This window comes from Alternaria conjuncta (assembly GCF_024043145.1).
Source record: "Alternaria conjuncta strain BMP 0040 chromosome Unknown scaffold_10, whole genome shotgun sequence".
Lineage (NCBI taxonomy): Eukaryota > Fungi > Ascomycota > Dothideomycetes > Pleosporales > Pleosporaceae > Alternaria > Alternaria conjuncta.
In genome coordinates this window covers 506,695-533,054 of record NW_026250099.1, presented here as the reverse complement: position 1 = coordinate 533,054, position 26,360 = coordinate 506,695, and the positions used below count along the sequence as shown (strand labels likewise).

General features: G+C 54.5%; 6 protein-coding genes across 6 annotated transcripts; 2 read left to right on the top strand and 4 right to left on the bottom strand.

Annotated features, from left to right (window-relative positions):
* Nucleotides 1–1,111: 1,111 nt before the first annotated feature.
* Nucleotides 1,112–4,192, top strand: J4E85_007254 (uncharacterized protein; the record flags this gene model as incomplete). The annotated part of the gene is made up of 2 exons (XM_051471486.1): nucleotides 1,112–1,147; nucleotides 1,193–4,192. The coding sequence occupies 2 exons, from the start codon at nucleotides 1,112–1,114 to the stop codon at nucleotides 4,190–4,192; spliced, it is 3,036 nt and encodes a 1,011-aa protein (XP_051324560.1).
* A 399-nt stretch (nucleotides 4,193–4,591) lies between these two features.
* J4E85_007253 (uncharacterized protein) lies at nucleotides 4,592–6,284 on the bottom strand (the record flags this gene model as incomplete). Its single annotated transcript, XM_051471485.1, has 3 exons — nucleotides 4,592–5,313; nucleotides 5,363–6,060; nucleotides 6,205–6,284. 3 exons carry the CDS (start codon nucleotides 6,282–6,284, stop codon nucleotides 4,592–4,594), a joined length of 1,500 nt encoding a protein of 499 aa, XP_051324559.1.
* A 331-nt stretch (nucleotides 6,285–6,615) lies between these two features.
* J4E85_007252 (uncharacterized protein) lies at nucleotides 6,616–7,413 on the top strand (the record flags this gene model as incomplete). The annotated part of the gene is made up of 1 exon (XM_051471484.1): nucleotides 6,616–7,413. One exon carries the CDS (start codon nucleotides 6,616–6,618, stop codon nucleotides 7,411–7,413), a length of 798 nt encoding a protein of 265 aa, XP_051324558.1.
* Nucleotides 7,414–8,639: 1,226 nt separating this feature from the next.
* Nucleotides 8,640–12,543, bottom strand: J4E85_007251 (uncharacterized protein; the record flags this gene model as incomplete). The annotated part of the gene is made up of 2 exons (XM_051471483.1): nucleotides 8,640–9,660; nucleotides 9,710–12,543. The coding sequence occupies 2 exons, from the start codon at nucleotides 12,541–12,543 to the stop codon at nucleotides 8,640–8,642; spliced, it is 3,855 nt and encodes a 1,284-aa protein (XP_051324557.1).
* Nucleotides 12,544–17,868: 5,325 nt separating this feature from the next.
* Nucleotides 17,869–19,548, bottom strand: J4E85_007250 (uncharacterized protein; the record flags this gene model as incomplete). Its single annotated transcript, XM_051471482.1, has 1 exon — nucleotides 17,869–19,548. The coding sequence occupies one exon, from the start codon at nucleotides 19,546–19,548 to the stop codon at nucleotides 17,869–17,871; it is 1,680 nt and encodes a 559-aa protein (XP_051324556.1).
* Nucleotides 19,549–23,681: 4,133 nt separating this feature from the next.
* Nucleotides 23,682–24,903, bottom strand: J4E85_007249 (uncharacterized protein; the record flags this gene model as incomplete). Its single annotated transcript, XM_051471481.1, has 4 exons — nucleotides 23,682–24,099; nucleotides 24,151–24,503; nucleotides 24,552–24,680; nucleotides 24,727–24,903. 4 exons carry the CDS (start codon nucleotides 24,901–24,903, stop codon nucleotides 23,682–23,684), a joined length of 1,077 nt encoding a protein of 358 aa, XP_051324555.1.
* Nucleotides 24,904–26,360: the final 1,457 nt, after the last annotated feature.

The following is a 26,360-nucleotide window of genomic DNA, read 5'->3' as shown; positions in this document are numbered from 1 at the left end:
TTGGGGTATGCAAACGCGCTGTGGTGTGCGTTTCCGAGGTCCCGTCCGCGTGAAAGTAGTGGGTGCAGTCCCGCCGCCTCAAAACGACAACCTTTTTGTTTATGAAGCAAAGGCTGAGTGAATAAGTTTCTGGAAGTGAAGTGAAAAGGACAGAAACTGTATCAATAAGCGCCTGGCGGTGTAGTTGCATTTGCGAGAGAACTGGCCCTGAGGGTCGGCTGTGAAGGTGGGGCGCGTCGCAGGCACTCATTCAGCGCTCGTATACACGTATAACGATGCGACCGGCGTACTTCGTACCGGCAGCCAGCGGACCTCTGTCACGAGATCTAGAAGGCAGCAAGTATTCGGCCGTAGTCAGGTATGATATCAGTCGGATGGAACGGGATGATGCGGGAGTCGGAAAGCAGGAAAGAATACATCGGCCGAAGCAGGATGCACATGAGAGTTGCGTCAGAGGGCGTGCGCGCAACGAAGACGTGCTTTCCCATGCTGCGTGGCATGCGAAACAGGATGGAAGAAAGACGGGTAATTATCGCAAAGTGTGTGGCTAGAAAGCCGGTCAGTCGAGTAGCTATAGCTATGGAAAAGACGTGGCTGAGGAAAAGATGGCGTAGTAAGGCTGAAGACCCTGGCTACCAGCCGCCCGCGTAGACCGCCCGCGTCGACACATGTCATCCAAGCATTGGAACATCGTCTGCCCGTTGCGCTGCATTTTTTTGCATAGCTATTACAAAGAAGCAACGTGGTAGTTCCACTTAGTACTCTTGAACATTCTGGAGCCAGAAAAGGGTCAAACTACCCCCAGATCGGCACTCTACCATTCGGCTTCGCAGCAATCCGCATTCCGAGTCGACAACATCGTCACCAGCGCGCCCGTGAAAGCTGACAAGGCACCGAACACCCGCCCGACCCTTAGCAATCCGACTTCCGAAATGCCCGGCTGCTAGAAAACATCGTCACTGTCGTCACCGTCGATCCCTGCATTCGCTCCACCGCCAGACATTTATACACGCTTGCGCTACACGCCTGCACCCCGCGTGTTTGTACCAAGATTCACCACCACGACCACCTTAACGCATAGCAAAGAGAGTCATAGTAGCAGGATCTAGCCATGGCGGGAATGGAGAACATCGAGGTGCATAGCAAGGTATGTACAGCATCCACGGCGCGCTTCCTCGCTGACTGAAGGCAGTCGTACCTTGTAAGATGGGTCAATGTCTCGTCAGGCCACACCATCTCCTGGAGCGTCCAACCCCATAAGAAGTCGCTCAACTTCGGCATCTTCAAGCACCCCGGAACAGCTACCGGCGCGACTCCCCAGCTGCCCACCTCTGCCCTCGTCGAATCCGGGCCCGGCACGCCTACCCTCGAGCCACCTACAACACGCGGACGCGGAGCTTCGACGTCGCGGAATGACAGAACAGTTGTTTTAGATAAGCTGGCGGCTATTGGGCTGCGGCAAGTGCATTGGCACGGGAAATGCGAGGCTGATTTGGTATCCATGGGCACATACGACGTGCCACCAGGCGAGGGTGGCATGTACGGACTGGTCTTTGATAATACCTTCTCCAAGACCGTGTCAAAAACAGCCACCTTTGTCCTCATGACATATCCGACCAACGCGGCGCCCAAGTCTGGCCACCACATGCACTACGCGCAGGCCATGGCAGGCGCGAGCACCACGAGCCTCCCAAAATCAAGCCCCTCTATGGGCCCAATCGAATCCTCCGAATCCCTACCGCAAGCCTACGCCGAGCGACCGAAATCACAATATGGGCAGAAACAAGGGAGTCTTTCCGGCTCCTCATTCCTGACAGGAGTGCTGCAGAAGAAGAGGAGAAAGAGGAACCAGGGCTATGCCAGGAGATTCTTCTCCTTGGACTTCACATCCTCGACGCTCTCCTACTATCGAAACGATCATTCCTCAGCCTTGCGAGGAGCCATACCTTTGTCACTAGCGGCTGTGGGCGCGAACGAGGAGACACGCGAGATATCCGTCGATTCTGGCGCCGAGATCTGGCAGCTGCGAGCAAACAATGAGAAGGACTTTCAGATGTGGAAGAACGCGCTCGATCGCGCTTCAAGAACCGCTTCGGATAGAGGGGCGGTTGCTTCACCAACTCTGCAAATCCAGGACAGCCCATACCAGAGCCTCCCACACGTTCTGAATTCAGCCGAAGAGAACGAATGGGCAAGAGTCGAGGCCCTGGTTGGCAGAGTCTCTGGTACGCGAGACGCGGTACGGAGGTTAGCTCAGGATACCGATCCAAAGTACAACGCATCGTCTGCGATGAGCGTCAGAAACATGGGCGATAGTCTCTCCCCAACGCCGTCCAACGACGAGGCGGGTGACTACTTCCCAGAACAAAAGGCCCCTGAGAAGATGGCTTTCTGGAAGCGCAAGCCGAGCAGTTCCGGCACTCAGAGTCCGTCCGGAGGCATCTTCAGCAAGAGGAGTGTGTCAGCGCAAGTAGGAGTTGCGTCGCCTGGAGCCGTCCCTCCTGGTGCCTCCAATGCGGCAGGTAATGGCACCCTTGCCGTACCCAAACGTAATGGACGCGCGAGCACCATGATGAGCTCCGCAAGCATTCCGCATGAGGAGAGCGTTCACGACAACTGCATGGCTCTCCTCCGAGACCTAGACTCTGTTGTTAGGGACTTTGCTGATCTGATTAGCGAGAGCAAACAAAGACGGATGCCCCCGGCTGCACCTCTTTCTGCTGTAGGATCACGTCACAGCTTTGACTCAGTGGCCGAGTCTGTGGATGAGTTCTTCGATGCTCCGGATGGCGATGCGAGCAAGTCACAGCTTCTGACTATCCGGCGCGACAGTCAAGAGGACAGCCGCGAACGTGAGCAATCGCCAGATGCCGATTCAGATGGCGAGTCGGAGTCTTCCTCAGAGAATGGCAGTGTGGGAATGCTGGACCGACCTCGCATGTCGAGGGAAACCACCCCAGCACTCTTCCCCACACGTCCCAAGTCGCTCACACCTCTGCCGCTTGACCCTGTGAAACGTCGGGGCACAGTCCCAGCACCAAAGGTCCAGCCCCCAAGTCTCATCGCATTCTTCAGAAAGAATGTCGGCAAAGACTTGTCAACAATCGCCATGCCGGTATCAGCCAACGAGCCCACATCCGCGCTGCAAAGACTGGCAGAGCAACTAGAATACAGCGAGCTGCTCGACGCCGCAGTGACTGCCACCCCAGACAACGGCGAGCGCCTCGCCTACATGGCCGCCTTCGCCATTTCCGCCTTCAGCAACGCCCGCGTCAAAGACCGCGCCATCCGCAAGCCCTTCAACCCCATGCTAGGCGAAACCTACGAACTCGTCCGCGAAGACAAAGGCTTCCGTTTCTTCGCCGAAAAGGTCGTCCACCGCCCCGTCCGCATGGCCTGCCAAGCCGAAGCCAACGAATGGACCTTTGTACAATCCCCCACGCCCATGCAAAAGTTCTGGGGTAAGAGCGCAGAAATCAACACCGAAGGCCGCGTCCGCATCTTCCTCCACGCCTCAGGCGAACACTACTCTTGGACACTCGCCACATCCTACCTGCGCAACGTCATCGCGGGTGAAAAGTACCTCGAGCCCTCTGGCACCATGACCATCATCTCTGAAACCACAGGCGCAAAGGCCGTCTGCACATTCAAAGCCGGCGGCATGTTCGCCGGCCGCTCAGAAGAAGTCTCCGTCCAAGTCTTTGACGCTTCAGGTTCCGTGCTGCCTATGGGTCTAACAGGGAAATGGACATCAGACCTCCAACTCACATCCTCTGGCCAACCCACCGGAAAAACAATCTGGAAAACAGGCGATCTGGTTGACAAAGCAGAGAAACACTACGGTCTTACTACTTTCGCTGCTGCACTCAATCAAGTCACCTCCATTGAGCAGGATCGCATGGCGCCCACGGATTCCCGTTTGCGACCTGATCAACGGGCGTTGGAGGATGGTGATGTGGATAAAGCTGAGGCGCTGAAGGCGAAGTTGGAAGAGCGTCAGCGGAGTCGCAGGCGCGTGCTCGAGGAACATGGCCAGGAGTGGCAGCCTAGGTGGTTTACCAAGGTGGGGCCTGTGGAGGCGGCGGCGTTGGGCGATGAGGAGGTTTGGCGGTTGAAAGGTGGGAAGGACGGGTATTGGGAGTGTAGAGAGCGCGGCGATTTTGGGGATGTGGAACAGGTTTTTGAGACGTAGACGTAGGCGTAGATACTGGGGAAGTGGTTGTAGGGAGAGTGTTGTGGAATCTACAAGGTTTTCTGCATTCGAGTTGGGGTTCGACTTGATGTGATGTAGTCTTATTGATATGACATGAAGTGTACGAGTTGATCTCGAAAATAAAGGTCTTTGGTATATAATACTAATTCGAGAATGTATACCAAATACTGGCACGAAACACCATAATACCCAAGACACTCATTCACCCATGGGTCTCAGGGCGGCCGGCAACCTCAAACACCACGCAATGCTAAGAACCAAAACGTGCAAGCTTTTGGTGTCTTCATCTATAACAGAAAGATCAAGCTGGAAAAGAAGGCAAGCCAAAGCCCAACACACACACCCAAGCCGGAACTAACCCTGCGTTTGGCAGGCAGCTCAAATCTCAATATCCATGCCAATATCCATACTAGCAATGATATCATCATCCATCTTCGGCTTCCTAAACGTCGGCAGACCTTTCCGCTCCGTCTTCTTCTTCTGCGGCTGCTGCGGGTTGGGCGTGCTCGCTCTGCTGGAACCATCGCCGTCGAACAAGGCATCGACATCCAGATTATTACTCTTCTTGAGCGCCTCTTCCTCCTGCGCCTTGCGAGCTTCTTCTTCGGCCTTGCGCCTAGCAAGTTCCTTCTTCTGCTCCATCTTCTTCTGGCGCTGTTGGTCGAACTGGGCTTTGCGCACGCGCTCGGCTTCCTGGATACGGTTCTTGCGGTTCAGTTCGGCGATGCGGGCGGCGGCTGTTTCTGATTGGGTTGCGATCTTGGGCTGGGCGTCGGCGTTGGGGCGGTTGAGGAGGTGGGCGTACTTCTTCGACTTTGCGATGCGCGCGCTGATGTCGGCGTCGGTCCAGTGGTGGTTTTGGAGCGCCTTGAGGTCGTCGTATTTACGCTGGAGGAAGGATTGCGTGGGGACCTTGGCGTTGGTCTCTATGAGGGATTGCCGGTAGGTGTCGAGGTCGTTCTCGGTGAAGCGTTGGTTGGACATGAATTGGAACTGGTAGTCCTTCTTCACGGAGCCGTGTTGCGCAATGACGTATTGGTCAGTCGCGACGCGCTTGCCGTCCTTGCCGTCAAAAACGTATGGTTTGCCAGCTGAGAAGCCTGGATAACAAGTTAGCATAGTCTGCGATACAGCCGGTGTCGTGCATACCCTTGATTTGCGCCATCTTGTACAGTGTCCGCCGTTGTGAGTCCTGACCGACGCCTACACGTCCGAATGCGCCAGTCAGAGCCTCCTCAAAGCCTGGGTGGAAGCAGACTTCTGAGAAGAATCCTCTACCAACACGAACCGACTCGAAATCGCGGAGGGTGGCAGGCAGCTCTTCGCGGGCCTTCTCTGGTGCTCGGTCGTCCCACTCCACGTCGCTCTCACCATCAGCGTCGACATCTGAGCCACCGTCACGATCTCCCGAGCTGGACCGCCTGCGGCCACTGCGTCGGTCGTCGTTGCGCTGTCGTTGCTGGCCACGCTGCTCTCGCTCACGCTTGTATGCCTCAAGCTTCTCGTTCTTCCGCGGTTGTACCTTGGGGCGAGTGCTCCTGCGCTCGTCGGCGTCTTCGGAATCAGCCTTGCGCTTCCTGTCGTTCTGGACGTTGGCGGCGCGCCTGGCGAGCTCGGCCTTGAAGTTGGCGCTGCTCATCTCCTCGGCACGCTGACCCAGGATCTCTTCCCGCTCCAGCTGCGATAGGCCCAGAATGCGGCGCTTGTCTGATTCGTCGATGTACTTGCCCTCTAGGGGGTAAGGGACGTCTGCAGAGCGCTCTGGTACGTCATCGTCGCGATCTGAATCCGACTCGTCCATGGCGTCGGAACCCAACGAGTTTGGCGACGAGGCTGCGGGCGACGAGCTACGTGGAGTCAGCGCCATGTTGCGGCAGGGGGTTGAGCGGTCGGTGGAGAATAGAGCGGAGCGGAACGGAGAGGAGAGGAGCGAGGGAAAGTAGCGAGGCAGAGGCAGAAGAGGAGAATGATAGGTGAGAGATGGTACTCACGCCTCGCCTTCTTCGACGTCTGCATCTTCGTCACCGCCAGCGAGGGCGAAGAGCTCGTCGTCGATATCATCGGCCGACATGTTGGGTGGGATTGGCGAGGATTTCGCGATGATTTCTGGATCGTAGAGGCGCGTTGGAGACGGACCCGGTGTCGCGGAGGGTGCCGTGAGTGAATTTGGGCGTGATTAGGGGGGGAAGAGGATGAAAGAAGAACGTGGGAAGTCCAAAGGTCGGGGAAACGCTCGTTGAGCTCAGGCCATGCCGCGTTGAAAAGTGGGCCGTGTTAGCGTGCCTTGAGCGCATCATACCTCACCCGCCTATTGTCCGACTCACTGAATTCGAGAACAATAGCTTCGCCCCTTCACCTGTTCACCTGTATCACCTGTATTGCACCATAGCCCGGCCTGGAACATGTCTCCCGTATTGCTCTCAACGCGGGCTTTATCGCGCAATGTGGCCCGTCGCAGCCTCCAATACCCTGTGCTCGACTTTCTTGCCCCCAGTACCACATGCGCACCACGCCAAACGTCACGCCTGGCCAGCACCGCCTCCGCACCGCAACCCCCACCTTCACAGCCCGACTCCGCGCAATCACCGCCTTCACTGCAGACGCAGAAAGATGGCAAACCAATACGGCCGCTTTCGCAGCAGCAGCAGGAGTTCCTCTCTTCCGCGCTGCGGGTGAACCAGACGGGTGAACTCGCCGCCATCCTCATCTACGCCGCCCAATCGCCCGTCCTCACACGGTCACACCCGCACTTGCGACCGCTGATGAAACACATGTACGACCAAGAAGCCGGCCACTACAAGTTCTTCAACGACGTCATTTCCAAGCACCGCATACGACCCACCGCAATGACGCCCATATGGACCGCCGCCGCCAGCATGCTCGGGTGGTCGACCGCTGTCATGGGCCGCGAGGCCGCCATGGCATGCACAGAGGCTGTCGAGACGGAGATTGGTAACCACTACAATGAGCAGGTGCGCGTGCTGCTAGACTGGGCGAACAAGTGCGAGCAGCGGGGTGAGAGCCTGGGACCCGAGCTGGACAAGTTGGTGGTTGAGTTGCGGCGGATTAGAGATGAAGAGCTAGAGCACCTGGACCATGCGGTGGAGAATGATGCCAAGAGCGCGAAGCCATATGATCTGCTGAATGAAGTCATAAGAGGAGGATGTAGAGGCGCCATCTGGGTGAGTGAACGTGTATAGTGTGATGTATGACTGAGACAATCATGTATATATTGTAACATTAGACACGCATACCTGGCTACTGCGTTTATCTTCTTCCTTCAGGTGAGGGGTGGTGAGGGGTTGATACTTCTGTTGGCGATGCTTCCTTTACCTTTATCATCTTCGTCCTCAAGTCAAAACTCCCACACATCTTCTGCTCAACTCCCTTGCTTTCATACGCCAGTCTCTTGTCTTTTAATCTTTAATACCGATGCTGGTCAAGGTGGTGAGGGGTTCATTCTTCTGTTGGCGATGCTTCCTTACCTTCTTCGCCCTCTAGGCAAAAGTCTTAAACATTTTGGACTCAGCTTCCTCACTTCAACACGTCAATCTTTCCCCTTCTCTTCTATCCTTTGATCTCAATGTTGGTGTTCATACCCCACACGTCCACCAGCCAACTCCATGGTTTTCTCTATTTCTCGCTTTCACCTTCACTTCAACTGCCCACTCCACCAAAACACGCTCTCACCACCACAACAACACTGCCATCACCCCAACAACGCCGCCACCCACTCTTCCCACCACCCACGAATCCCATTTCCTTTAACCTCTATTCATCCGCCCTCTCTCTCCTAATATATACCACTTACTTCGTCGATTTTCCATCAAAACAAGTGTCCGGCACAACACAAACGACTTGCCAACCGACCCAACTCGGGTTAGGTTAGAGGTTCGATCCCTCTCAGTGACACATAACGGATGGGAGATTCATCCCCATAAGGGGCGTCGGGTATCATATACCTGCTAGGCTTGCTTAGCGGGTATATGGCACCTGAGTGTGTCCGACCAAGGGAGACGTCCCTTGGCCGGATGTGCTCGAGTAACGTTAGAGAGTGAATCATCGAACTGGCGGAGGCAGGGGCCTGTTCCATTGATCTGTTTTTTTTGCTGTATTTTTTTTGCATGTTGTATGTAGTACTGAGGGCGACACTTCCTTCAATAATGCATAACTAGTGTGTGAGCGGTTGAACTCACTCAGTTCAGGATGCAAGAGGTAAGCAGTTAGAAATTGAAGGTGCGTTATGCGTGCGAGGGCGTCAAAGGAGGAGAGTAGGGATGGGCGGTGGAGGTAAGTTTGAAAATGGTAGATAAGTAGTTGCATCATGGTATAAAGAAAAAGCTACAGCGAAGTAATACCTATCTAGCGCAATACATAACACCCAACACCATGCGCGTACATGCTGAAAACATCACCTTCGAAGCACCTACTCAAACCCGCCACCAAGATCACTAAGCACACTCCTCATCCCCTGCTTCCTCCCACCCTCAACTTTCTTCCTCAGCGCCTCCTTCCGCTTCCCCTCCTTCTTCTCCAGCAACGCCCTCCGCTCCGCCTCCCTTGCTTGGGCATGGATGTTGCTCCGTCCAGTACCACCTCTCCTCACCCCACTCTCCTTCGGCGCACTGCTACCCGCGGACCGCTCGCTACTGACAGACAGATTACTAGTTGCCTGGCGTATGAGCGACGGAACGCGGAACCCTGGTGTCGCAGCTGCGCGCGAGGGAGCATGGAAAGCGAGATTGGTGTCTGCGCTTACGGACTCCTCGACCGTGGATTGACGGCTTAGCGTTAGACGATCGATGATGGGTTTGCGCGCTGCGGAGACGAAGGCGGGTTCATGGTCGTCTTCTGCGTCCGAAAGCTGCGAGTCTGGGATTACGATGCGGGTGTCTTCGATGAGCTCTGAGATGGAGTCTCTGACGTCGTCGGCGGTGAGGGGCTTGCGCGCGAGGCTTTCGGATGCGGTGGTACGGCGCATGTGTGGCGGTGGTCGGTTCTCTTTTTGCGAATCTTGGGACTTGCGCTTGAGTGGGCTGTTTGGTGCTGATAGGTTTTGGGAGGCGGTCTGGGAGTCTGGGACGGCGATGACGTCGCCTTGAACATCTTCTTGCGACTGCGACTGCGATTCGTCCATGCCCGACTCCTTCTCGGGCATGTTGAGATAGTCGTACTCGCCTTCGTCGTCGAAGTCAGCGAGTGTCTTGAAGAACGCCTTCTTCTTTTCGTCGTCGGCGAGTGCCTTGACCTTCTGGTCCTGCAACAGAGCGTTGGTCTGCTTTTGGAATGCAGCGCGCTTCTTGCGCTGGCGCAACTCAGCCTCGTCCTCAGAGTCAGACATGTCGAAGCCGTCATAGCCGCCACCACCTCGGCGAAGGCCACCCTTCCTCTGCATCTTCTTGTAGAGCTCGGCGAGGTGCTTCTCGTCGTCTTTCTTAGTCTTGTCACTGCATTGCATTAGTATTGACATAAAATGTAGATAGAAGTTGAACTTACGCGTAGAAAGCGGCGATCTGGCGCTCGTTGACTTTGACGTCGTTGTGGTCAATCATGTCCTTGAGGTCTTCGTCTTCCTCGCCTTCCTCATCGTCACTGGCTCCTCCAAGCCCGGCGTATTCGTCCTCAGACTCCTCAGCTTGTTCCATGACAGCTTCTCTCGCCATACTCTTCTTCTTGTCGAATTCTTCAGCCGCCTTGGCCTTCTTAGCCGCTTGCTGCAACTTCTTGAAAGCATCTTTGCTAAGCTTAGGAGGGCGCTGAATGTCGTCCTCGCTCTCTTCCTCTTCGGCATCGATCAAGTCGTCTTCAACGTCGGAAAGCTCAACAGCGGCCTCTCGTCGTCCACGCTGAAGCTTGCCCTTCTGCTTGATTGGCGACTCAGCAATGGGCACCATGACGGTATCGGTCGTCGATGGTGGTGGGGCAAGGCCTGCTGGGGACCGAGAGAAGGAGAAGCCTGCATCCTGTGTCGGTTCAAAGTCCTCGACCTGGGTCCGCGAGAACATAGGGGAAGTCCTGACAACTTGGCTGATCCCCATGCTGAACTGAGACTCGTCACCAGTCTGTGTCTGCTTCTGCGGTGACATGAAAGTCTGGCTGTTGGGGACTACAAACTCCGAAGCTTGGCTAAAGTTTGCGGCGGGTTGGGTATCGGGCAGGTTTCGCAGGAACTCTAGAGAGTCTTGTTCGGTGTTGATGGCAGCTGCGGGCTGGGAGTCAGACTCCAACTCAGCCATGGTGCCTGCAAACATCTGTGTGAGGCCTATGCCGGTGTTGGCGTTGCCGAACCCAAAGGCGGCCATTGCGTCGGTTTGAGTTGCTGGTTGAGTGGGTGTGGCAGGCCTAGGAGCCTCTGCATCGTCATCGTCGTCATCATCAACGACTCGGTTGCGGGCACGGTTGATGGTTTGCCTTCGGAAAGGAGCGACGGCATCTTCGTCTTCCATATCAACATCCTCGTTGACGTTCTGGGCTTGCACTGTCTCCTCTGGCTCGTCGTCCTCGTCAGCCATTCCGTCGATGAGAGGATTGTCTTCAGCCTCGGATTCCATCTGCTCGTCTTCTGAGCCTGATAGAACAACCTCGGCTTCTTCTTGATCATCGTCCTCTTCTTGGTTGGCGTCCTCCTCGCCGCTACCGACATAGTCGCCGTCTTCATCATCGCTGGAGGGAAGGTCATCGATGGTCTCGCCGTTTTTCTTCGCCTCCTTCCTCTCCATCTTGGCTAGCTCAAGGTCCTCCTGCCTTTGCTTCTCGAGCATTGCTACCATGTCGTCGATCTCCTCTTGGCGCTTCTCCCTCTCCTCTTCAGTCTCAGGGTTGTGGCCTCGCTTGATCAAGTCGGCTATTCTCTCCTCTTTGGCTTTCGCAGTCTGCTGGCGAGCCTTCTGAGCTAGGGTGAATTCCATCTCACCACGAGTCACTATCTTCTGTCCCTTCTTGCCCTTTGGTGGTGACTTGGTCAACTGAGCGAGAGCACGAAGATGTACAAATGACCCTGCCTCGTTGTCCTTCTTTGTGGGTAATCGGTCAAAAACGGGGAATCGGCTCTTGGGCTGTTCCACCTTTGCGTCGTCGTCCGAGTCTGAAAGTTCCACCATGTCATTGTCGGAGGTCTTTTTGGTTTCCACCGCCGCTGTATGCACAGTGACTGGCTCTGCCTGGTTCATCCAAGGATGTACCGGCAAGTGTTGGAACTCGGGTGCTCGCCCTTTGCCCTTGTCCACTCTCGCGGACTCGGGTGGCTGAATGTTGCTTTCGGGCGCTGTAGTAGATGTTTGTTGATCTAAGGAAGCACCCTTTTCTTCCGTAGCATTTTGTCTTTGGGGACTCGTCGGTGGCGTATCCTGTATTTGGTTTACCTCTGCATCAGACGATGTAAGGGCTGAGCTGGCCTCTGGCGTCGGGAGAGGTACGACTTCGGTGTTAGGCGCTTGGTAGTTGAACTTCTTGAACAGATCCTGGGTCGTGAAGCGCTTCTTTGTCTTGGCTTGGTGGGTAAGCTGCATGTTACGGCTTATGCGCTGCTGGTCGCGAGCCATTGCCTCCAGGGCCTTCTTGCCAGCTTTGCGGGTTGGCTTCGCTTGTTGTGTAAGCCGCCTGCCGCTCTCGCCATCCGACTCGCTGCCAGAGCCCTGATCTGCTAGCCGTCGTGCGAGCTTCTTAGATTGTGCCTGCTGTGCTTCCTCCTCTCGCTGTTTAGCCAATCTTTCCTCTCGAATGCGTCGTACCCGCTCTTGCAGGTCGGTAGTATGGATGGGTCGCGAAGACTCTTCGGAGTCTGAGCCGGCATTCGCTGGTCGTCGCGATGGCTTCTTAGCCGGTGATGGACCTGGAGTCACAAAGAGCCCCGGAGAAGATCGTCGTGATCGTACGCTTGGCGATGCGGATACTCGAGGGCTTGCAGTCTTCGTCCGGGTTGTGGCTGGTTTGCGGGTGTTCGCTCGTACAGGCATTGCGTCCTCATCTTCGCTGCTTTCGATGGTGGCAACAATTGGTGCTTCCTGTTGTGCTTGTTGCGGGGCGGCCGATTGTGCTGTTGATGAGCTCTTGTTGGCAGCTAGTCGCTTCTTCATGAGTTCGTATGCGTCTTCTCCATCGCTCTCGTCTTCCTCGTCTACCTGCGTTGTCTCCAGCTCCCGACGTGTTGTTGTTGAAGGCTTTGCCCTGAATGTGGGTGCTGTCTCCTTCTCAGATGCAGACGCGTCACTATCAGATCCGGCTTCGCTATCTGAAGAGTCCACGGTTTTGCGCAGAGCTGCTAGCAGCTTTGGCCGAGGCTTCGCGGACGCGTCCACTACACGTGCCGGGGATGTTGGTGCTGATGTCATGGTGTATGCTGAAGTCCCTAGATTGGGCTCTTAGAAATGGGTGTTCAGAGGCGCTCGCGGTTCGTGTGGTCCGATATGTGATGGTGGTCGTAGGTAGAAGCCGCGTGAAGTCTTTGTAGACGGGGTAGACCAGGAAACCCAAATGGAGGGGTATTAAACGCGTAATGTAGGCACTGAAGATGTATATCGAAAGACGTAATAATTTCGCAAGGCTGGATACGTTCAATTGCACATGCACATGGCTGGGAAGTGTCGTGGTTGGAGCAAGCTTGGACTACGCGTGGTTCTGGAGGTCGCGACACGCGACTTGCGACGCGACTTCTCGCGCTTGCCAAATGTGGCTTAAGTGCCACCATTCCTTTTTCTCTCCACCACCAGATCGCTCCACATCACGATGCATCGCATCGTCTGAGACAACGTCGCAGTTGGCGACTTCTACCGGAATACCAGCAGGACATGCTTCATTTCAGACAGCTCGCTTTCCTTTATCCGCGTGACCCGCCACTCACAAGCCTCGCTGAGTTCTCGGCCAAAAGGTCCTCCACCATCCCACATGACACTGTCGTCGCGTGTGTTGTATGAGCAAGATACATGGGTTGCGCTCCGAAAGAGATGAGTTTCTTGGTTCGATACCACCACATCCCGACCATTTCTGTTTATCCATTTAGCCAAGATTTCGATCGCGCTGTCCTAACCGTGATAGTCCGTCTCTGTTAGCAAGAAACCAACGGGACGGCGTGTCGCGGACTGATTGGGCACGTCGACATCATATGCCCATACGAGTGCGAATGCGTCAGCCCTATGCCTCTTTTCTGACCAACTTTGGAAGCAGTAGCCGACCCACAGCAGGAGTTTGCTCCGCCACAGAACACACGATCAGCATGAATGCAGACTTCCATGCAATTTGAGTATCTCCTTTGTTGAGGCTGCGATTTGGCGTAAACACGATGGAGGCCTGATCACGTTTCATGGAAGCCGAATCATCGTCGCTTACAAAGGACTCTGCGCGTGAATCAGACGTGCAACTAGGTTCTTAGCCTCCTGGATTTCGAATTTGATGCAGGTGTAAGTTCACGGGGTGTAGGAGTTGTTTTGCATGAACTCTGGCACACAGCCTCGATGGATACCTTGGGCACGCACAGGCAGCTGCGCCGCAGAACACCCGCTTGGTCAGCTCATCTTCACGATGATCATACTGGTGGCCAGTCCTCTCTACAGCGGGCGCGTTTCGACTTATGCAAGGTGGTGGTCATAGCAGGAGGGAAGGTCGACGTTTTACAGGCGTCTTACCTGTTGCGATCGGACCATGGTGCTCCGCCAAAAATAGCACCCGTTCCTTCGTCGGTAACGCGTACCCCAGAGAAAGACCGTTGCCAGCCAAGCAGATCTTGCAAGGGCCACTTTCACTTTGACTGCTCGCGAGCATGGCTGGAGCGATCATTCGACGTTATGCGGGATCTGCAGAACTCCTTGCCTTATCTCGCGTCCACATGCGTCTGAAAGATGACGACAGACGTGAGCAACAAGCGCCTAACACGCTACCACGCGTAACGCGCCATTGGTGGCTTTCCGCCGAAACGAACGCGATGTGCTGTAGCAACGGAACTACCGATGAGGCCATCGCGATAGTACCTGTTGTTGCTCACGGAACTGACTGCGAAACGCCTCAGGCTGGCTTTTTAGTGTTGGTTGTTCGATGTGTCTTACAGGGCCACCCTACTTCTTTGAGCACTGCCACCAGAACGGCACTTTTGCAGGAACGCATACTGCGACGAATTTCGGGCCAATGGCCGAGTGCGAACTTCTCTTACAGCGCGATGGATCGTAGATGGTGGGGATGAGGAGTTGGGATTATGTCACGTCTGATGCAAGCGACGGCTCCAGATACCTTTTACGCGTTCGACAGTGAGGTGGAGCGGTACGACAGCTTTCAGATGGCGAGCAGATGCACGTTTCATGTGGTCTGCTGAATTACCCCTGAGAATGCGGCCCTAGGTTAGTAGCGCTGGGGGTCCCTGCAGCGCCGGCGCGGCGATCTCCCTTAGAGCATCGTGAGGCTCGACGCGTTCAGAATTTGAGATCGCGAAAGGAGAGATCACCATGGACAATATTGATCACTAGAGGGAGTTGCTGCAGCGCCGGAAACTCTCCGTGCAATAGTCGCCTGTTCTAGTACCAGACAGGTGTGGAGGCATGCATGCCTGGGTGCCTGCATGCCAAGGCAGCCTCTTAGTGCCCTCTTGAAACCCGTGAAACAGACCACGGATGTTGCTCTTCTAAACAAGAGCCGTCCGTCTCCGCCCGGAAATTGGACGATCAATGTCTTCCTGGCGGCCTAAGAACTGAGCTTATACCCATCCGTATACCGTCAAAAGCTTCTCGAACGCTTCCATTTCGCGCGCACTCGCCCTCCCTACATAGTAACCACAGCTCTGCCCGCCCAAGACGGACCGTGAACCACCAATCTCCGGCATGATACTGGCGATTGCGCATACATCGAGATAACATGGAGGCCGACGACGCTCAACTCTACCAATTCAGCACCCCTCAGCAGAGCAACTCGTTCAAGCGCGCGCGGCGCAGTCTACAAAGCTCCACGCCCTTGAGCAGCGTGACCGAGAGTGTCACTTCTTCCCCCCGTCACTCTGGCCAGAACCAGTTGGCACCTCAGCTCTTTGACCATGTCAATGCGCTGAAGCATCTTGATGACCAGCAGATCCTCCAGCTACTTTCCGTTGCGCGCAATGGAGGTCAGTCAACGTTCAGCCCTGGCGGCGCGTTGTATGCTCACGCGTATCCAGATGGTATGCGTCGGTCGGGCGCCGACCGATCGTCCATGTCGACCGTCGGAAGCCGCGCGTCATCATACCTGAGTGTACCATCCAGCAGAGTACCCAGCATGCTCTCGGACCCGCGCTCGTCCATCGCGTCTACCGACTCGTCCTTTACACACTACAGTGCCGCATCCTCGCGCCTGTCGACCGCATCATCTCGTCTCTCCACAATCTCCACCACATCGACGCCCGCGCCCAAGAACTTTGCCTGCACATTTTGCGACAAGGCTCTCAAGTCGAAGCCATACTGGAAGTCGCACGAGGAAGAGTTTCACGAGCAGCGACTTACCTGGAGATGTCCCGACTGCGAGCAGATCTTCCATGCTGGCAAGCGGTTCCGTGAGCATCACACCAAGCTACACGTAAGTCAGAATTACCCTCATCTAGATTCAAGACTAACATCTCACAGGGCTGTGAACACTGCAAGCAACCGAGGGAAAGCGGTCAACCCACGAGCAGGAAAGCATCGCCATGCGTCAAGAAGTACGAGATCGTCATGCACGACAAGGACGCCTGGGGTTGTGGTTTCTGCGCTTCTCTTCTAACCACCTGGGAAGAAAGATGCGAACACATCGCTCTTCACTTTGAAGAGAAGGGCGGATCCAAGTGGAACTTCACCAACGTCATCCTCGGTCTGCTGAAGCAACCCGAACTCTCCAGCGCATGGAACCAGATGATGCTCGATCGTCATGGCGACGAATCGAACTGGCCGTCGCTGGCGTGGGAGTCCAAGAAGTGCAACCGCTTACGGTATAAGCTCGAGACCAAATGGGATACACGCGTTTTCGACATTGAGAAGTTGGTGCAGGACACCTACGACTTGGCCGAAATCGAGGTGAAGGACGTCGTCGAACCCACGACTGAAGTCACGCCCGAAGCCCCGGACTCCCTCGACAACAGTCAAGGCGAAATCGTGGAGTTCAAGTTGGAGTCGAATGACTTCATGACGGACAACAGGTTGCACAGCTCGCACGGCCTACCGTCTGACAACAGGCTCCACAGCTCGCACGGTCTGCCGTCTGAGCATATGATGATGGACATCGACTCTGTGGAGCCCCCACAGATGCATCACCAAGATATCCAACAATCACAATGGCCAGTCAGCCAGGACATGCACCACAGCATGAGCGCGGCGACCGCCATGGGTGGCTTCGGTGCTTTCGATACCACCATGACGTCGATGCCATCGGACTTTTCGCAACCGATGGCGCAAAGCTTCCAGCCTCAGCAGCAAAGCTGGCCAAACGCCGGCTTTGCATCGACGCCCGATCTACTGAGCTACCAGCAGCCGGCGCCATACATGGACTACCAGCAACCCAAGGAGATGGTGTCTGTACCCACATCGCAGTACTCCAACTTTGCGCACTACCCCCGCCAAAGCCTCCCACCAAACTTCTTGCAGCAGCAACAGCAGCAGCACCAACAACAACAACAGCAACAGGCGCCCAGCACGCCAACCTCTCGTCGCTATGTCCCCAGACTAATTAATATTTCGAACAACTCGAGCCACCGCGGCGTTCAACTCGAACAGCCACCACCCCCACCACCCAAAGACGAGCACCAAAACCGCTTCTCCCGTCTTATCATGAGACGGCGCCCAAGCAACATCTCCCAGCACAGCATCGTCTCGCACCGCGATATGGGCGGAACCTGGGGCGACGATTCTAACTGGGGATAACTCTGATTCAGCACTCTCCACCGCGCATACACGCACATAATACCACCTTTGCTCCCTCGGCTGGCCCGACCACGCACACTCTCCTTAGAAACAAACAAATAAAGCACCGCAACAGGTGACTCCGAACCTCGCTGTTCGTCCCTGGGTCCTGGCTCCGCCCTGCACCCCTCGACGAAGCGAGCTACACGACACCTCAACGGAGATAGTACCCACACACAAGCCGCTTCATCAGCGCTTGCCACTTGTTTTCCTTTACCATTTCCTTTCTCCTTACGTATACAACAGTGTTTCCAGCGGGATGGGATGAGGATATACCCATATATGCAGCGACTTGCCTTTTTTCCCACCTTGTTTGTTGTCGCTGTTTCGCCGCAACATAGTTTAGTGTCTTTGTTGAGAGTTTCAACTATCTTTGCTTGCATGCACATGCACCTAATACCCCCGCACCTCTTTTTTCATGTTGCCATTTGGTTGCGACGCGATTGATGTAATGATGGGGTTTGGAATGAAATATCTAGGATAGGGAAGGAAGAATGGGATGGACAGGGCAGATACCATATAGAGTTACTTCAATGTGCTTGTTAACTTGTTTCATACGTTGACTTCTGACTGGCTGGGTGATGTTTCGTGTCACTACCGTGCTTCATACGTTGGATTTTGAATGGCTTGGTGATGTCGTGTGATGGCACTGGAAGAGACATCACCCTGCAATGGTTGATGTAAATGTGAGGGTATTGATTGTATTCCGCAGGTCTTACATTTAGTGCCTCTGTATGCCTCACGCCGCCCATGTAAACTCCAAGATCCGCTCTCCTATACCGCACGTCCACCCATGTACCCCTGCATACACCCGTGCTGCTCAGAAACGCAGCGGAAGCACAACCAATTCTTTTCGTGGAAGAGATGGCCGGCCAGCTTTTCATCCGCAAATGTGGTAGCTGCATTCTTGACCTTGGTGTTGAGAGAAAGATAACTTGTTCCACGAGCAAGGCCATTTCCGAAATTAGCCAGATCGATGACCATTGACGCGTGCTTCTTTCGCTGAGATACTGGCACCTTGAAGGCGCATAGCACCTTCTCGATCTGCGCCTGGAGGATGGCAGGCTGAGCTTCCAAAAGCCCAGAGATGCGCAAAGTCCCGTGCTTCAACTGATCGAAGACGACATGGGACGTCCCCGGAGCAAACTCCTTCTTGAGGGACCTCACGATCTGGTTCGTGGACTTGCGCTTTGGCGCCACGGCCTTGTCGCCCTTGGGGTCGTCCTTGATGCGGGAGTTGGGGCCAGATGCATGCATTGTAGGCTTCACAGGCTCTTGAGGTTTCGCGGTTGAATGCGTTGATGCCAACGTCTCCGCCCGGCTTGCTTCAGCCTCCTCCACCAGTCGATCAACCTTCGCTTGTAGGCGGCTCATGGCCGCTATCAACTCCTCGACTTTTGTATCAGCTTTGATACGCGCAGCCCGCTCCTCTTCCAGGATGCTCAAGATCATCTCCTGCTGACCCTTGTTGGGAGGGGGCGCCAGGTCAGTCTGAGTGGATGTGGACTTCGATGGGACGGAGTCCAGAGAGACCGCCAGTGACGAAACGACCTTGGGAGGGGAATCATCTTTGCTGATGAAACTTGGTGATGATGGTGAGGGAGTCGAAGTGTGTCGTAATCTCTTCTCCTTTGGCTCAGCCGATAAGCTAGGCTCTAGTGTTGAAGGAGCTGTGAACGATGTTGAGGAAGCACCAAAGTCAAAGACGAGTTTCGGTGCTGTGACTGGCGGCATTGTCTTCTCCACGGATGCGGCAACAGTAATCGGGGTTGTATCAAGACCGCCAGGCGCCAACTCGTCATTAGGCTTCTTGGAGCGCGACCCTTTTTTCAGAGGTGCCAGCTTTCTTTCTGGTACCTTGGCTTTAATGGACGGGAAAGGCTTGTCTGCAGGCTTCGCCTCTGTATCAACCTTGTTGAATATGGACGCACCATCGGCGCCGACGAAGGGGTTTACTACTGCTGATACCGCTGGAAAGCTCATAGCTATACCAGGAAGCTGCAATGGGGAAGTATCGTCGGGTGGCGAAACCACGACCTCGGGGATGTCATTATCTTTCTGGGCGGATGCGACAGAGACAGCCTCCGAAGGAAGGTCCGTCTGAGGTGGCAGCGGACGAGCGGGAGTGGTGTTGGGTGTAATGCCTTCCGGGTACTTCGTAGCGTCCCTTAGTAGCTCTGAGAACTCTCGCCACTCGGCTGGAAGATCGTCACGAATTATCTCGAGCCTCGCAATGAGATCTGAACACACTTGGTGATAGTCTGTTAAATCCGTCCTATTTTCCCATGTTGACTTCTCGAGTCCCCTGACATATGCACGGAGAGCCTCGTCAGACAGGATGAGCGTCGGCTCGGGACAGTCGCTGGGGACCTTGTTGCGACACTCGATCACGAGATCAACTATTCTCCGCGCATAGTTCTGGCGTTCTTTCGCTTGACTGGCTCTGTCGCTCATGGTGTATGTTGGGGTAAAGGTCGGCTGTCTGGTAGCGTCGGGTAAAGGTGGATGGTTTGGTATCGTTGAGGTAAAAGTCGACTGTTTGGTGTCGTGAGTCGGAAGTTCTGCAATGGAGGTGGAGAGGATGGTTTGTAAAAGAAGGAGGTCAGTACCGTGCGATTATGTAGTATAAGGCGGGGCTGTGACTTCGAAGTGAATTGGAGTATTTACGCCTTGGCGCTCAGTCGTAGCGCTGCACAATAGTAGATGCTGGTATTGTCGCTGAAGCTCGAAGGTATCACAGAGTGCGCTAGTGGGGGCAGTGTCGAGCAGTATTACTGGTGAATGTGGACTTATGAGAGATTGACGAGACTTGTTGCTGGACGCAGCGGGGGTTGTGGAGATTTGAAAAGAGGAAAGTTTGAGCGCAGGCGGGGAAAACAGAAACTCGAGTGCGAGCAACTATTAGCGCTATCAAAAATCGCACAGGCTATGCGGTATATGTTCGCAGAAAAGGGTGGAGCGCGTGACAGGTATTGGCCAAGACGCGTTTGCGCTGAGGGCCTTTCACTACGTCTAACGCAAACCACAGATCTCCCGACTGAGCATTCTGGCTCCTGAATGAGACCGTGACCCCGAATACCAGCAGTATATCTATCTAGTCTGTACATGTATTCAGGGTGACACCGACTTTTGAGGCATACACCGCTAAGGGTTTGTCCGTCAGTATAGTTTGTCGGTGACGTAATGAGCCTCGAAAGCGCAGAATGCGACAAACATGCACGAGAAACTCCGCGTGCGTTTCTTGACTGGCCGATATATCCGCAAGTCATACCAGATCTGCTCTTTCTAGTGATGTGAACGTAGTTGCTTACATGCCATATGTACGGACATCCAGAAGTCTAGAGACAACAGAGGAAACTGGTACGATGCCATTAAGAAGATGAGAAAGCATCTCCGATACAAGAAAACGAATATCGAGTGCTTTCCGAGTACATGGATCTTGGACCTTCTACTGAAAGCTCTGTTGTGTTATCTCGTCCTTCATGGTGGGCGTTCGTGGTGGGACGTTCATATGTACCTAGGTACGCTGTAGCAGCATGGGTGATGATCTGGACATGACATATCAGTGTTTGATGCGTGAGAAGAATCAAACCAAGACGCCAGGTATTCACGTATGCGACGCGATGGTGAAGAGGAAGGGAAGGAAGGGCTGGCGTTGAGGTTGGATCGGGCTGGCCCCACTTCGGACGGACCGCTCCGACATGAGCCCGCAAATCACCCAGACCACGGAGCGTCTGGCGTCCTTCAGTTGCCAGGCTAGGGCGAGGTGTTCGCTTGTAGATGACTTGGTGGTTGCTCATTTCGAGTAATAATCGCCCTGTGTGATATTTGCATCCGTGAACTGCGGCGCACGACGTTTAGACTCGCAAGGTCCTGCCTGGATGATGACACCACGGCGGGATTGGTCAATTCGGCTTGCACGTACACTTGGGGTAAGATCGAGTCAGATCGCGCGCAGGTAATCTGCGTGCCGTTGCTGACAGCGGGAGCGATGCGAATAGCGCACTTGTTCAAACTCATTTCCGAGTGCAGAGAGCATAAGTTTTCATAGCGAATGATCGGCATTCACCGGAGTCGTTCCGGCATCACTAGTATATCATTCATTCACACTTCCCGATTTCAATAGCTTTGGTGCCCTGATGGCGGCCATCCGCACTAATCATGTGGCTAGATCGTTCCATGCTACAAGAGGTTGTCGTAAGCGCACACCATGTCCTCTAGCTCGTGCTTTCTCCCGAGCAGGTACGCACGGTATAAGCAGGTCGACGAAAAGCGAAGGGAGAACCAGAACCTGCGAAAGGACCGTTATCAGCGACGCTGTTCCAATCGAAGTCTCACCTGCCATGAGGAATCGCAAGATCGACTTACGCAGCAAACATTGACAGTCCATACGACCATCTCATAAGCTCGCAACCGTACAGGTTTTCCTTCCATGCCTCCGCACACCCGCGTTCGAGATACCAAGGCCGGAGACTGATATGCTCTGGATCCGACAGGTCGCCCGAGTTTTGGATCGAGGCACTATACATCCAAAGCCCTGCCAGTATGATATCGTACAACGCGTTGACCGTGATCGTAGAGTGGAAGTCGAGAGTTTGCTTGCTGAAAGACATGATTGAGAAGCGGACGAGCCACACGAACAGGGTTATGATGGCAATGCATAGGTTGCATAATGTACAGCTGATTGAAGTGTCAAAAATCCAAATGGCTGCTGTATTGAGGACGTGGGAGGATACCTTTCATCCCATATGAATGGTATTGGTGGTGATTTGCGATAGTTCGCATAGTCGTATACACGTTGGATAGGATCGGAGTTCCAGCCATTGCTGCCGCCTTCTTTCCACAGTATGCTGCGGAAGCGATCGGGGTATGCAGTCGCAAAGAGAGATACGAGCGCGATGGCTAAGATGAGATCGAATAATGTGGCACTGAGAAAGATCATATAGGGATTGCGGAGCATGGTGAACAGGATAATGATTGAGGAGCAACCAAGTCCGACTGCCAGTTTCACCGAACGACATGGAAGCGGTGCAATGGGATTGTTATGTCGACTCAGTGATTGATTTGACAGAGAACGTGCGCTAGCGCGATGTCAGCTCAGTTGTGGTTGTCTCAGGTGCTCAGCGCCACCCCATTCAAGGAAAAAATAGAACACCCTGGAGCTTACATGAACGCTACTCCTCCATATTTGCTCATCGTTGGTTTGATGTAGGCCCTAGGCCTGTTCGGCTTTTTCTTTGTATAAGGTGAGCGCGTCGTGACAGCGGCAAGATTCGGAAGAGAGACATCGAGTTTCCGTCGATCGTCAAGCCTATCAGCACCGAATACAGGCAGCAATGTGGAGTGAGCTGCAGTGACAGCAATGCCTTAGCCTGTTTTCTTTGCATTAGCTTGTTGTTCAGTAGGAAAGAACGCCAAGCAAAGTTGCGCAAATGGCCTCATTCCGGCCTTCGAGAGGACACACCTCAACTAATGCCAACATGATGTTGCGCAGCGATTGAAACATGCGCCCATATGCGCCCATTCCCATGTGCCACCTCACGTCTTGTCTAAGTGGAATGGCTTGCCACATGCACTGACACCATGTCTAGGTATGTTGGGTGGAACACGAGAACATCATCAGATCTCGCAGTGTTTCGCAAAGCAAGTCGGTCGTCTATGCTCATTACATTATGCATGCGCGCATATCTTCTGCGCTTGTACTAGCCACGGTGATTGATGCTCACCAGTTCTCCTGTCTTGCGACTAATCATCTAATTCTTGCATTGCGCTTCAAGCTCTCTTGAGCCTTGACAAGCCCCTCTGTTGTCATCACTGGTCCTGCCGTAACCACTACTCTTCTGGCGGATAGCCTCTTCATCCACCTGTCCTCACATCGCTTCTCTTCGTAATGCCCCTTCCGTTGGAAGCTAATAGCCGACGATGAGTGTTAGTTGACTTCATCTGACCAAGACATTCGAATGAGCGGACCAATGCTCTGAGTTCGAACGAAATTGCAGTAGCCGGATCATCGGGTCTTCGCTGCAGGTGCATGCTTTCGGGCGGCTCTTCATAATCGGAATCTTTTGGCAAGTACCACGTCGCGAGTCCAGCGTGATATAGCAGAGGCAGTGTGCCGAGGCGAAGACTGGGTTTGGGGGCCATGATGGCTTGGGCGTTCGTAGGAGGATGGGGTTGGTGGCTTGAGGCGTCTGGGCCACGCCAACTAAGAAAAAAAACTGAACAGGCCTGCGGCCTACATCAACTTAAAACCCTACAAGATAGGTGACTTGGCGTTCATGTAGGCTCTAGACCTGTTCAGCTTTTTCTTGTATGAGGTGGGGCGAAGGATCCATGGATCACGTTCCGGGAGTGTGACCGTGACGTCAGATGCGCGTCCTCCCGCAGCGGCACGACTGTGCCACATGGACGTCGACGACAAGTGCGCGCATTTCCGAAGTGACACTGTCGTCCCAAATCGTACAATGTAGCACCTCACGTTTCCCGAGAAGCCGCCATGCTACGCGCCTGTTTCGTGCATCAACGTCGCTACCCCCAACATGCATCGCTGTGGCTAGCCATCTCGACTCTGCGCCCCAACAACGCACTCATAACCGATCAAGGTTGTATTCTTTCGTAACTTTGATTTCGTTCAGCCCCAATGAGCCCAGTCTCTCCGAAGGAGCCGATTCATTGCTCAGCGTGACGAAGGCAGCCGCCTGCGGTTTGATGCCTGGCATCCATTGCGAAGGAGGTGCGTTGAGATTCGATGTCGACGAGCCGTTGCTTTGTGTCCGGAACTTCATCCGGCGAAGACCGATACCGCCATCCTCAGTCGGGAGCGGAGGAGTTCGGCGCCACGAAGGAAGCGAACGGACGTTGGGTACGCAACAGCAGACAATACCGACAGCGACCTCGATTGGGGAAAAGCAGATACGCCACCACGACGCACCGATCGGGTCATCATTGACGTTGCCGAAGACGTCGATCGCGCAGTCGATACGGAGGACTGCTAGGATGGTACAACTGTGTGGTGTCAGCAAGAGCTATTCGGAGCGAGTGCTTAGCTTCACGTACAAGCATCCAAGGAGGAACAAGACCATCACCCATGCCTTCTTCTTGCCTGAGAGATCTGCTGCTGCTATGGCAGGTATCGGGGCGAAGAGGATGACACTGTTGAAGAAGACGTGCAGCGATCCGATGATGATGCATGACTTCTTGCTCTGCAGCTTGCATTCCCCCGGTGGATGGCACATGCTGATCCAACCCGCGAGCGACCAGATGTACCAGATCGCGATGAGCGCCATAGACACATAGCAAGCGATGCGAGCAAAAACTCTCTTCTCGTACAGGCGGAGGTAGGATTTCGCAAACGCCACCTGCACCGTTGCAACCGATGTGGCCCAACAGATATCCAGTGCGAATTGTATCTTGAACACCTGTTAGCCAACTCTCGAGAAGCCCCCAGCTAAACATACCCGCAGCCAGAAACGCTCCACAACGTCAAAGTTCTTCGTCGGGTCCGCCTGAATCTCATAGCTCGTAAGCCCTTCTCCGCCGAGGAACACCAGCACGTAAACTAGCGTAACTACGACAAAGCTCATAGCCTGCGGTTGTTAGCATGGTACCGCCGTCAGCATTCCATCGTCTTACCAGAGCAGCCAGCATCAGCGCATCTTCGTTGATCGTGTTGACCCGTCTGACACTCCTCGTGTACCATCTCGCCGCCACCGCCGCCGCAGCCACCGCAAGGCATAGTGTGGGCGCAATCAACAACGCAAGCTGCTTGCCATTGACAATGTCGAAACGATCCGAATGCTTCCCCGCCATGATCAATACTGTCCAGCTCTTCTTCACTTCACCGCATACCGAGCGCACATCAAAGCCAAAGTCGTCGAAAGAGAGGGGCGTAACTGGAACCAGGATTAAAAAGCCCCGAGCGGAGCGAGTGAACGTAGATAAAGCCAAAGAGGCGATCCTCCCCATTGCCTGGTCCAGAGCACAGAGCTGTCATGCACTATGCTCGTTGAGTCCGCCGTCTTCAACGCCTATCTCGCGTCACCCAGGGTGCCTCAGCCGTGCGGCCCATGCGACAAGTGTAGTGTTGGCCTTTCGGGAAGCAAGACCTAGTCAGGGAGCGCGGCGGGGCTCATGCTGTGCGCCGCTGATTTGTCGCACATCTGACGGTCCGACGCGGAACACGGCTAACCTGCATGCATCCCTGCCAACCATATACCTGTGACCCAATGAAAGCTACCACACCAGCAGGCCCTCCGTTCATGGGGGCTTGCGCTTCCGGGGCACTGATGCGGCTAGCATGAGCTATTGCAGACAAAAAGCAATATAGCAAGCTGGCAATCCTTTGCCGCATTCTGGTAGGTTTCGTGATGATAGTTTCACTTCCCTCGAGGCGATCGGTTAGCAAAAGAAAAGTAACTCAACGCTATGGGCGATCCGCGCATATGTCTGCATCACGACGTGCGGGGTTGCCGAAGCTGAACACCCCCGAGGCGACGGTTGGCTTCCCCTATCGATCACGCAGCCCCCATGCTCATCACCGCGAACTGAAACAAGCCCGCCGCGTCGGCCGTTCTTCGTCGCGTGGTCTGCCAGGTCATGGTTCCGGCACAAGCGAGGTGGCGCCCTTCTATCGTGACCTAGAACACAAACTCCACCTACCAACAAGCCTAACAAGATTGTAACTTTGCTTCTCGAGATTCCCGGCACACGTTGAGACAGCATTCATGCCTGCTATATACTCTATCTTTCTTTCTCAACAGTCGTGCCGTCTCGCTCAACACTACACATATTAAAGGACGCCGCCCTCTCTTTTTTCCTTTCCACAGCGGCCCGATCGGTCCTCCGAAATAAATCTCCGACATGACACCGCAAATGCACACGCGTGCAACGGGAGAGTTACCGCAAAGATGTATTCTAGAATTAGCTAAGAGACAAACCCGCATCTGGGGTATATCTCGCTCCGATTATACGATCCTGCAGCTCTTTCGGCCTAAAATCCTAGAGGTGACGTCGCAGGTTGTATATTGGATGAAGTCATCGGGCTAAGGTTCGGGCAGTAATGCGGTCGTCTGCGTGTCATATGCAGGGCAATAGGAGGGAGGGAGGTGGTGTCACGTGGGGTAGGCTTATCTGGTGCTGTCACATGTGATTGGGGACGGCAGAGAACGGGTGAGTGAGGGAGAGACAATGCATTCGGAACTACAGAAACCATACGGTACGACCATGCGCGGAGGCATTCGCAACCGTGAAAACCGATAGACGCCAAC